The 12999-nt window shown below is 33.7% G+C and overlaps 1 protein-coding gene across 1 annotated transcript; it reads right to left on the bottom strand.

Moving 5' to 3' along the window:
* Nucleotides 1–569: 569 nt before the first annotated feature.
* LOC141650518 (protein FAR1-RELATED SEQUENCE 5-like) lies at nucleotides 570–7031 on the bottom strand. The gene is made up of 4 exons (XM_074458677.1): nucleotides 7020–7031; nucleotides 6469–6534; nucleotides 2250–2441; nucleotides 570–2144 (listed from the first exon to the last, which is right to left on the bottom strand). The coding sequence occupies exons 1-4, from the start codon at nucleotides 7029–7031 to the stop codon at nucleotides 570–572; spliced, it is 1845 nt and encodes a 614-aa protein (XP_074314778.1).
* Between the last annotated feature and the right edge of the window lie 5968 nt (nucleotides 7032–12999).

Raw genomic sequence — 12999 nt, 5'->3', positions numbered from 1 at the left:
ATACTAGTAATGAAGTATGTCGTCTATTTGCTGCTGCTGCTTTATTTAATGAATAGAAAAATCCTTCAACCGATCAACCATCATCAGCATCATCCTCATCTGAACTCTCTTTAAAAAGCAAAAAAAAAGGTATGTATGAATAACACGTAAAGCACTTGTGAAACAGTGATATTGGTTTATATAAGGTGTGATATTATTTCTAATAACGTGTGATATTATTTCTGACTCGTGACCATAGACCATATATAAGGTTTTATAAAATATAAATCATACACATACTTGTCATGGTGAGCATACCTTATTGTCGACATCGGGTACAAAAGCATTAGGACAGTTACGCTTATCATGGTGAGCCATTTGTTTGCAATTACGGCAAAGCCTTTTAGGCTTCTCCGCTTTGGCTATGCATTGTCGTTGCTTTTTAGAGATCATTATCTTCCCACTATCATTGTTCTTTGCCTGACGAGGTGGTAGAATCCTCACTCAGTTGAGGAACTGCATCCAAGAAGCATCTCCAACTCCTGCTCTTTAGTCATTGACTCTGCTTACGGATTGAGTTTGACCCTAAATTACTTCAGTGTGTCTGCAAGATCAGTGATCTGATTATTAGGCACATTCTTGAGTACACTGATAGTTGCGTAGAACTCTGACCATAACTTGCACATCTCGAGCTTCCTTAAATCAGTGGCATCAAAGTCGTCCATTAACTCATCATGTAAACCATAAAGAGGGATCTTGTGCGCATATTTGGTCCACCGCATAAGGATGTACTTATCAGACAATCTGTCTACTTGTTTCCCGGAGTAAACCCAGATAATGTGTCTGCAAATAACACTCTTTCTGTTGAACAACTTGCAAGAACATTCTTCATCATTGGTCGTAGAATTGTAGACGACTTGATAGGTCTTCCGTGTTCTAGCATTAACTATACCAACTACCTCAGTACCGTTGGCAGGTGGTGTGAAGCCACCAACACTAAGGGAACAAATAGAAGCAGTAGCTTCTAGTTGAAAATCTGCAAAAGCAGCATGTGTATAAAGCTTGGAAGCATGAGCTTCCAACTTAAGAGAAGTAGATAATTGTGGTAGAGTACAATAATCGTCTCTATCTAGTTGCTTTTGAGTATGGTGCTGTACATCAATGCCGCTTTGAAATCGCATCCAGAATTCAACAAGTGTACCATGTGCATTTTCAAAATGCTTGAAAAAATTATTCTGACTCTCAGATCGTTGAGTTGTTCTTAATAGACAACCCATAGGAATATCACGAAAATAAGCTGGGATCCATTTTCTCCTTTTTCTAAACATGGTTGACAACCAAGAATTACCTTCAACATTATGCTCATTAACCAACTGAGACCACTTTTCTTCAAATTCCAGAGGTTCTAACTCAGCATCCCAAATAATAGCATTCAATCGGCTCACAAAATCAGTCTCTTTCGATATTAGAGGCCAAACCTTATCAGTGACCTTTTGCATGATATGCCACATGCAATATCTGCGCCTAGCATGTTTGAAAACAGCGCGCAAACCCAGCATTATTCCAGCACATTGGTCAGTAATGATACAGTGTGGCTCTCGCTGACCCATAGCATCTAGGAACTTTTCAAAGACCCACTTGAACGAGTCTTCATCCTTATGAAATAGCAATGCAGCAGCAAAAGTAACTGACCTTTTATGGTGGTCTACACTAGTAAAAGGAGTAAAAACTATACAATACTTATTCGTACTGTAAGTTGGATCATAAGTGATATAATCACCAAACAAAGAGTAGTTTCTACGAGACTCTACATCACACCAAAACGCACGAACCAAACATTTCCCAGAATTAACCTCATAAGCAATGTAGAAACCTTGATTGGTATCACGTTTATCCTCGAAATGATTAATAAATAGTTGAGCAACCCAGTCTCCTATGAAACATTTGATATCCCTTCCAAAATTCTTAAAATCAACCAGTTGAGCTCCAACATTCTCATAGCCATCTACATATTCCTTAAAATTTAAAAATGCCGTTGTTGGGCCTTGATTAACCCTTGAATGATCTGTAATTGTCTTTTTATGGTAAAGATGGAGATGCCTGTGTTTTTTTTGAAATTGTTGATTTCTAAGTGAACAAAGACGGTGATTATGCCACTCAGGAAACTGGAAAACAACATACCCAACCCCATTATAGCGAAACTAAATTATAGCAGTACAACCAATCCTAGTTAGTTTAATGTTTCTGATATCAAATGACATAGGAGTTGCCTGCTCCTCTGCACTATGTAAAACAATAGCCTTCCTCTTACGATCTCTAAAACCTTCACGGTTATAAACAACAAATTCATACTGCACATCACCAGAATCAGTCCTTTTTTGGGAAAACTTCCTAGGTTCAAAACCACATGCTTCTACATACACACCATAAAAACTGATAACTTCTTCCAAGGTCCCAAAAAACTGTCCAATATGAGGTTAAACTTAAGTGCAACATTCCTTGTCCACAATTCACTACCACCAGGTGTGGAGTCCAAAAGAAGTTGATGCACACGAGAAGTAACAGAATGTTGTTCAACATGTGGAGTAGAGATAGGTCCATCAGGTGGTTCAATATGTACAGTAAAAGTAATTAAAAACTCAAGAATATCGTTACTATCGTTAGAGGTAATTGCAGACTCATGAATATCGTTAGGGGCAGAAGAAGTTACAGTACTTGTAGGATCCGGCAAGAAGTAGCAACAAAAGTACAATGTAAACAAACAAGTAAAAGTTAAGAGATATGAAGGAAAACAATATCATACAGGTGTCTGAACAATGTTACATATCACACTAAACAATATCACATATTCTGAAAAACAATATCACACATGTTGTAAGGCACAAATGAGACTACATGCATAGCACACCCATCAGCTTTTATTAAATTAGACAATTCATATCACAACAATCATATTTTGTAAGAATATCAATATCACAACTTAATCTTAGGGCAAACAAAAATGTAAAACATGAAATAAGAATTAAGATGCACATAAATTATCACGCTAAACAGTAGTAAGATGACTAATAATTGGGAATATTTGTAAAAAAAATAAAAGAACATGTAATTTAAAGCTGAAAGTACAAAATAAAGAGAACATAAAGCTAAAATTAAGAACAATAATGTACCTGACATCGGGATTATGATTGAAATAATATGAGAATTGATGAAAAGAGGAAGAATAAGCTGAGATTGAGCTGAAAACCTAGAAATCCAAAAAAAAAACGTAGCGAATTTAGGGAAAACACAAATTAAACTGAAAATAACAATAAAGCAAGATCAAATTAAAAGTATAAAAAGAAAAGTAGAAGAAACACGGTAAGATAACTACTAATTCAAAACATAGGAACGAAAAAACGAAAACAAAATGTGATTTAAAGCAGAAATTACAAATTAAATAGAACATAAAAGATGAAATTAACAACAATAACTGTAACACCCCCATTTATTTAGGAGTCTTTAGCTAGACATTCCCAAATAAATAAGACTGTTACCATCTCGGTTTCCCGAGGTAGTGAATAACAAAGTATAACAAACCAAAGTATTTTAATTAAAACTTAGCGATCACATGTTTATTACAACTTAACCAAACTTAACTTAATATAAAATAAGATACAACTCGCAGTGGAAATAAATAAAGTGATTAAATAATCTATGTGGTCTAGACTTCTAGGTAGATTGGCCAAGTCCTCACGTATCCCATCACTACTACAAATCTAGGCAACCACAACGGCCCTTTAACAACGCTTATTCACTAAAATCACCATAAGACGTTGTAGAATGGATGGTGCGAATTTTATTAAACTTAATTACAACGGTTATCTGTTGTTAACCCTTGTTATTGGTTTTAACAACGGGTCAAACTTGCACAACCGTTGTTAATATAAAAACTAATAACAACAGTTTACTTTGTAATACATTATAACCGTTGTTAATAATTTGGCGCAAAATTAGTGAAAATTAATTACAACGGTTATATTAAAACCCGTTGTTAATACTTTTTAACAACGGTTTTCTAAGGACTGTTGTTAATATTTAATCTAATGACAACGGGTTTATGTGTAATAACCGTTGTCAATACTTATACCACATTATATACCACACAAACACAGATCAGCTACAGCCACAAACACAAATACAAACACACAAGCACACTCTTTCTCATCGTCGCTTTATCATCACCGTCACTGTTGTTGTCATCGTCTCTTTCTTTCTCTAATTATCAGGTAAATATCTATCGCTTTATGGTTTTAGGTTTTGTCATCTCCGTCATTATTGTTCTTTCTCTAATTATTTTATTTGCATGTGTTTTTCTCCGTCATTGTTCTTTCTCTAATTATTATTCGCTTAATTAGTTTTCTGCGTTGATTAGTAAAACAAATTAAATGAAATAAGACAAAGAAGATGATGGAGAGAAATGCATAAACTTAATTAATTGATATATATACATAAACTTAATGCGTGCATTGCTAAAAATACAATTCTTAGATATTCATATAGGGTTGCATTCTCTTCTATGATATTCATCCTCTCGTCCTTTGCTATTTGGAGGTTTCGTTCCGCAGATGCTATATCGTCATATAGCTGCATTATTTGCGGCTCTAACAAGCCATTTTTTTGGCGTCCTTGAGTGCGATCCGAGCTTCCTCAAGGTAGCTCTTGTACCTCCTCTCGATTTCCAGCAACCGACGGATGAAACTCTTGTTGTAATCGGTCATAATGCATGTATTACGAACGGTATCATTCATTGTTGAAGGAAGTTTTGAGTTTATTAGGTTTTAAAGATTTAGGGTTTGGAGTTTAGGATGGAGATAGTGATATAATGGAATGGTTATTGAGATAATGCATGAATTTATACTTAGTAATGTGTCGTTTGAGTTATTTTTTAATTAATATGTTTAGGAAGTTGTGCCAAATCTTATAACCCTTCTCATTCCATATATTGTGTCCTTTCATATGCAGAGATTTGGCAGTAATAATGCATGCATCGGAAGCATAAAAGGGCAGTAATAATGCATGCATCTAGTAATATATAATTATTTTTTTTTAAATCAACAACAACGGTTATTTAAAAAAAACCCGTTGTCTTTAGTTATAACAACGGTTTTTTCTATTGTAACCGTTGTTATAACTTTCCCACAAAAAATTAGTCAAACTTTCCACAACGAATGGCTCGTAACGACAACGGTTTTTAACTGTTGTTAATAGTTTTCACAACGGGTTTCTTAGATAAACCAACCGTTGTTACAACCTTTAACAACGGACGCTTTAACAACGTCCGCTTTTTTATATAACAACGGTTTTTGACCGTTGTTATAGCATGTATATGTAGTAGAGCATAGCTCCCAAGTCAGGTAATCTTTATTACCTGACAAATCTGCTCCCCATTATGGTTCATCACAGGCGTTCATGAATACACTGTCAACCACGAGGTTAAGTAGGAATAGCCAAGAAACAATAATAAATGAATACAAGACAATATTAAATGCAAATGCAATGTATGCTCATGATCAATCCTCCGACGCTCCCGTTCATCCCGCCAATCCCTGGCCGGGGTAGTCTCATCATCCCAACCGAAGTTGAGGTAGTCTTATCATCCCAGAAACAAGTCCTGCAAAACCTGTTCTGAGGTATCCAATGCAAGTGCTCATGATATGAAAATGCAAGCAATCGAGCAACACAATTTCTTACCATCTCAGACACGGGGCCGAGGAATCCAATAATCTATATAATCATCTCAGTCACGAGCTGAGGTAGTTAATAATCAAATCATCTCAGTCACGAGCTGAGGTAGTCATTAAAAAATTCATCTCAATGCAACCAACCAACAATCATATATCATTCATCACAATTCCAAATAATTCAATCAATACAATTAGATAATTTCATTTAAGTAAACATTAAAGTGATTGAGTAGTGACCCTACCTTAAAAGCAATAATCCAATTTAAGCAGAGCTGCACAGTCAGAAATATTCCACTTTAAGTCCGTCACCTAGCAACATTAATACTTCTTAATATTAACTGACTTATTAATTATTCGATTACTCAATTCGTTATTCGAGAACTATAACTAAACAGATTAACCAACCAAACCCGTTTCAATAGTTAACAACCCGAGTCACAATCATTAATTAACTAAAACTATTAAACCCGACTCAATTTGCCCAAAACCCGATTTATAAACTCCCTTGACTCAACACCAAAACACCACCTTCATCCACCATTCTCATCCTAACCCGACACTGACAACAACACACAACCACTACCACCCTGGGTCCTCACTACCACCTACACAACCACACCAACGACACTCACGTGCAACCTCTACAACCACCATACGAGTCAGCCCTAGCACTCCCACATACACGACACTACCAACACCAACACAAAACACCCAATTTCCTCAACATGTTTAACTTACTCGCAACACCCATACAATCACCAACCTTTCCACCAGTGGCCACCACTGTGGTCCTCCTCTGGACCACGGTGGACCCACTGGTCCCACCACCCTACATGGTCACAAATGGGCCAACCCAATTAAACTACAAACTCCCTACTAAAACCGACATACAACAACACCCTTGCAGACACACTGTCTTAAACACTCAACCACGGCCAATACAGATAACCACACCACCTCTGGCCACCACCGTTGACACCACTGTACCACGGTGATTCTAGGGGTGGTCCCCACTTCCCCAATGGTCAACTAACGAAGTCACAAAGCTTGTCTTAAGACGGTCACGAAAACTCGCACGCAACCCCTGCATCTCCCCTGTTTTCGCGCAACTCTGGCGACCACTGCACCAACCACCACCTACAACCACCCATAACAACCCAAAACCGACGACTCATCACCACTACACCAACCAACCTAAACCCAGGTCACGATGGTCAAGAATAATACGGGTTCAATTTCCTGTTGTAATTATATGGTTACACCCAATCAAACACCACGAACACCACTCAAAAACCCGCCTGAAACTCCCTTTACCTGTGTTCCCATGTGGTTAATGGTGGGTCCTAGCCACTCCCTGGTGGTCCATGGTCATAGTCACAGTCACGGCTCAACCTACGGTGGTCTAAATAACAAGTTATAATGAAGCGAAGTATATACGTGAGACGGTCTTAAATCATTATCTTGAGACGATAATAAAAATTAATTCCTTTGCTTTTCTCTTCCTTAATTCTTTTCTTCTTTCTTTTAGATCTCTTCCTTCTTCCTTTATGAATTTTTTTCAGATTTATTATGTATTTATAGATTAGGTTTAGGGAGTATACGATGTCAATTAGGAAACTATTGCCTTATTCCAATTATTATAGGAATTACCATTATTATTATTCTTATTATTTCAATTATTAAATATTATATTAGTCTTACCATAAGTAGGATTTCCACATACTATCTTTACTAATTTTATTATTGCCATAACACTATTATTATTAGGATAATTATTGATATAATTATAATTACCTTTACTTATTATTATTATTATTATTATTATTATTATTATTATTATTATTATTATTATTATTATTATTATTATTAAATCCCGAAACAATTCCCGATCACACTCATACTAGATTAATAAATTTCGGTCCACAAAACTATGACACACGGCCCAAAGCTCAATTACTAGCTAAGCCCAATTCCCGACTTGAATACTTATTTTATTATTTAATTAATGTCTTATTAGCAATTATTATTAGAAATGCCATTAATTAATTAATTAAATTATATAAATTATTCTCATAAATCATTATTAAATTACAGGGTATTACAGTCTTCCCCCCTTAAAATGAACTTCGTCCCGAAGTTCGCCCACAACTATCACAACAATATTTATAAACATCCACACAACTAAGCACTATTCCAACTTGTGATAACACAATTATCCATTTACAGTTATCAATTACACCAATTTATCAAAAGATGTCATCACAGTAACTCAAAACATTTTTAGTATCACATTCTATCCCCCTAAAAATTAACTTCGTCCTCGAAGTTCAAGATATCGACAACGGAAATACTTAAACCACTTATTATAACACCACAAGAACATGCAATACGCCTTGTAACATAAAACAACTACCATTTTGAACATAACATCGATTAATGGGTAAATAGATAACAAAAATCTGTGAATTACTTTGATAACAAACCCACATTGTATAGTATATTCGAACTAACATTATTTAAACTTACTACTTGCGCGTTTATTTCTTACTAACGACATCTATGTAAAACTAGGTTCAACTAAGTCCATCTTACTAACTTAAGTCCATAAGTCCTATTTTAAACCATTAGATCTTACCTAATGGAGGGTTAAGATTAAACAAAACAAATACACTCACCCACTCACTTTTACATTTATTTAATCTCTCCAATTCCCAATCTCGTATGCATTACCAATGTCAATAATTTATTTTTGTATTCCCTCACAAAAAAAAATAAAATAAAAATAAAACTCTCCTAATTCTTTATCCCTACCAAACATACTCTCACCCTCTTTCAATCTTTCTCTACAAAAAAATGAAAAACAACCCACGTAAACATCAATTTCCTATATTTAATCATCCATGACAACCCAATCATTGTGACAGAAGACGACGATGACTTCAGTCCATCACACGAAGACTAGTCGGCCGTCACTTCTACTCCGCAGGCCACCTGACAACGCCACCCCACATGGCATCGGGTATGTGGTGGGTTGTAGTCATTCCGTGAAATAGGCGTCGAAGTAGGATGTGGTTTCGATAATAGAAGCCGAACGCTTTTGTTTTCCGTAACACAACTATTTCTTTCTCTATTTTCCCTCTTTCTTGTAAATTATAAATTTTTTCATAAATATTGAATCTTTGAGTTTAATTAAAGGTTGAAAAGGCTGGAAAATCAATAAAGATTGGGTTTTTATTATGGAATACTTAAGTCTTTTTATTTGGTTTTTGAGGAAATTTCGTTTGATTCCCCTTTTCCACTTTGCTTATGCTAACCATTTTGCGTAATTTTTTGAAAATTAACTTTTAACCAATAAAAACCCGTCTCATACTGTGTAAGACAATTTTATTCTATAGTTTGCGTAATATTGTTGATGAGATTGTTAGAACTAGTAATGGAGTATTCTTTAGAATATTCAAATTAATCGACTTTTTTTTCAGCATTTGCGGCCGTTTTAGATGAATTGGGTTTGTGGGTTTAACTGGAGATTAGTTTGGAAATCAAGGGTTGGTGCTGAAGCATTATTGAAGCTAATAATTGATTTCATGTATTGTGTTAATAATTGTAGTTAGTTAACGTATGATTATATCATATCATTCATAATCTTTTTTTTTGTTATCGGGTGTGAACATGGTGCATGGTGTTGGTGTTCAACGGTCGTCGCGGCTATGAAGAACGCTAATTGTTGTGTTAGGGTTTAGGAAGTAGTATTGTGTAACTTTAAGTAAATATTGTGTAACTTTGAATCGTTTGCTGTGAATTTTTAGATAAATATTGTGTAACTTTAAATTAGTATTGTGTAACTTTAAATTAGTATTTGTGTAACTTTAAAGAAATATTGTGTAACTTTAATATAAAAAATAGTGTAACTTTAATCTTATATGGTGTAACTTTCATCAAAATTGGGTAACTTTAATCAAAAATAGTGTAACTTTAATCATATATGGTGTAACTTTAATCAAAATTAGTGTAACTTCAAACAGAAATAGTGTAAGTTTGAGTAGATATAGTGTAACTTTAATCAGAATTAGTGTAACTTTAATTAAAATTAGTGTAACTTTAAACAGAAATAGTGTAACTTTGAGTAGACATGATGTAACTTTAATGAGAATTAGTGTAACTTTAATTAAAATTAGTGTAACTTTAAACAAATAGTGTAACTTTAAGTAGATATGATGTAACTTTAATCAGAATTAGTGTAACTTTAATCAGAAATAGTGTAACTTTAATCATACATGATATAACTTTAATCATAAATAGCGTAACTTTAAGTAAATATTGTGTAACATCAATCATGTAACTTTAATAAAAAATATTGTAATTTTAAGTAGATATGGTGTAACTTTAATCAGATATTGTTTACTTGAATTAGATATGATGTAACTTTAATCATATATGGTGTAAATTCAAGAAAAGATGGTATAATTTCAAGTAGATATGTTGTAATTTTAATCAATATAATGCAATTTTAAGTAAATATGAGTTAACTTTAATTGATATAGTGTACCTTCAAATAAATATAGTGTAACTTCAATTGATAATATGTAAAATCAAGTATATGAGTAAATTAATTAATTAATTTCAAGTAGTTGTGACGTAAGTGGGTGTAACTTTAAGCGGATATTTTATAACTTTAATTAAATATGGTGCAGTTTCAATTGATAATGTGTAAATTTAAGTATATAAGCAAATTAATTAACTTCAAGTAGATAAAATGTAAATGCAAATTGCATAATTAACTTCAAGTAGATATAGTGTAAATTGGGTGTAACTTCAAGCGGTTATTTCGTAACTTCAAGCGAATATGGTGTAACTTCCAATTTATGGAGCAGTACTGAAATTTTCGAAAACGCAATGGTATACGAAAATATTACCATTGCAAAGGGCTTGAAAAAATAATAAACTTAGGCTTTTGTTTCGCCTTAATCGGAGGCCGAATGAAGTTTTACGAAACATTTTAAGAAACCGCTTTTATTTTACGCGGGAATAAATATTCAGATTTTAAAACCATTATTTTTATATTTGAATTGAAAATGGTATAATAAAGAGAGTTAATGTGAGAGAGAATAAAATTAATGGATGAATTTAGAATTGAATGTATGGAAAAAAAGGAATTAATTTAGCATTAATTACTAGTGGGTGAGTGTAATTTTGCTTTAAATCTAGACCATCAATCTTATAAGATCTAGTGGCTTAGAATAGGACTTAAGGACTTAGTTTTTTAGGTAGACTCATTTGAACTTGCATATATATATATATATATATATATATATATATATATATATATATATATATATATATATATATAGAGAGAGAGAGAGAGAGAGAGAGAGAGAGAGAGAGTCAGGTTCAGATGAGTCCACAAATTTGGTTGAGTCCATAAGTCCTATTCTTAGCCAATCATTTTCTGACTGTAACTTTACTACTCGATAAGTGTAACTTTAGTCATTTATTACTTTATGAGGGTATTTTTTACATTTTAAAATCATTGTGTATATAAAATTTTGAATTTAGAAATTTGATTTATGTAATTTTAACAAAAAAATATGTAATTTTATTGTTTTACGAGTGTAATTTTAGTCGTTTAAGTTGTAACTTTAGTTGTAGGGTGGTTTTATTTATAAATTTGAATTTATATACTTTTATGAGGGTAACATTACCCCTTTAAAGTGTAACTTTAGCCGTTGAAGGTGTAACTTTAGTTGTATGATGTTTCTAAGAAAAAATTTGAATTTATAATTTTTATGAGTATAATTTTACCCCTTTTAAGTGTAACTTTAGTCGTTGAAGGTGTAACTTTAGTTCTATGATGTTTGTTAAGTAAAAATTTAAATTTACAATTTTTATGGGTGTAACTTTACCTCCTTTTAAGTGTAACTGTAGTTGTTGGAGTCGTAATTTTAGTCGTTAGAATCATAACTTTAGCCGTATGGTGGTTTATATGTAAAAATTTGAATTAATATACATTAATATTGTAACTTTAGTCCTTTCAAGTGTAACTTGTGTTTTTCAAGAATGTAACTTTAGCCATGAGTTGTTAGTTTAGCCAACAAATGTGTAATTTTATTGTCGTACTAGTGTAACTATAGTCCTTGAATTTGTAACTTTAGTACTTAAATTTGTAACTTTAGTCCCGAAAACGTAACTTTATACTACTAACTTTCTTTATCAACCACCACCACCATCATCCTATCACCTCCTGCCTCAACCGCCACAGCACCACCACCACCTCCAAACCGCAACAACCAACAACAAACCAAGCCACTTATTATTTCAGATCTGAAAAAAAAAAAGAAAAAAAAAGATTGACGCGGCAGACCCACCACGCACCACAACCACCACCACCATCTCCCCCCACGCGGCAAAAAAAAAAAAACTCGAAAAACCCACCACGGCACCACCATTAACAATCACAAAGATGACACCAACTCACCCATCAACAACCAACAACCAACAACATTTTATTTTTTCCAGATCTGAAGGAGAAGGGGAGGTGGGGCGGTGTCGTGAAGGAGAGAGAAAGAGAAAGACGAGGTGACTGGTTGTGGTGTCGTGAAGGGTGGAGAAGAGGAAGGGGAGTGACGTGGTGGCAGCGAGGGACTGGTGGTGGCGTGGTGGCAGCGAGGGACTGGTGGTGACGGTTGGTGTGGAGTCAGAGATTTTTTTTTTTGTCAGATGAAGAGAGAGAGTGAGAGGTGTGATGTGAATGAAAGAGTGCGAAGTGATTAGGGTTTGTGTTCCTTTTATATCTAGCCTATTCATTTTGTTTTAATCTTGGCCCTTCATTTGTTTGATCCAATGGCTTGGATGGGGACTCAAGGACTCAACCAAAAGAGTAGGACTTACATGATCCTATATATATATATATATATATATATATATATATATATATATATATATATATATATATATATATATATATATATACTTAGGGCAACACATTCCGCATATCACTAGACATGTTATTCTACTTCACAAAATTTACAACATCAAAATGCCAAGGTGAGAGATAAGAAATAATTCTTTAGAAATTTTAGTATAACTTACATTTTCAAGGATAAGAAAACACATGTTACACTTCCAAAAATTATTAATAAATGATAATATAATTACGTCTTGAGCACTTATAGTTTTTAGAAAATACAGAGAGTTAGTAAGTCATGCGAGAAAGAATCAAGTTAAAAACTCATAAGGTCAATTTATAACGCATTTTCAAATTATTTGGTCGAAACAGAAATTTTACACCAACTTGTCA

The sequence above is a fragment of the Silene latifolia genome, chromosome 1, assembly GCF_048544455.1.
Source record: "Silene latifolia isolate original U9 population chromosome 1, ASM4854445v1, whole genome shotgun sequence".
NCBI classification, from domain to species: Eukaryota; Viridiplantae; Streptophyta; class Magnoliopsida; order Caryophyllales; family Caryophyllaceae; genus Silene; species Silene latifolia.
This window is presented reverse-complemented; position numbering and strand designations above follow the sequence as displayed.

Coding starts and splice junctions, on each gene's coding strand:
- LOC141650518 (XM_074458677.1), bottom strand. Junction 2,442..6,468: donor TGGTGGCCACTGGTGGAAAG/GTTGGTGATTGT, acceptor CATATTGGACAG/TTTTTTGGGACCTTGGAAGA. Junction 2,145..2,249: donor TACATAGTGCAGAGGAGCAG/GCAACTCCTATG, acceptor GTTGTTTTCCAG/TTTCCTGAGTGGCATAATCA.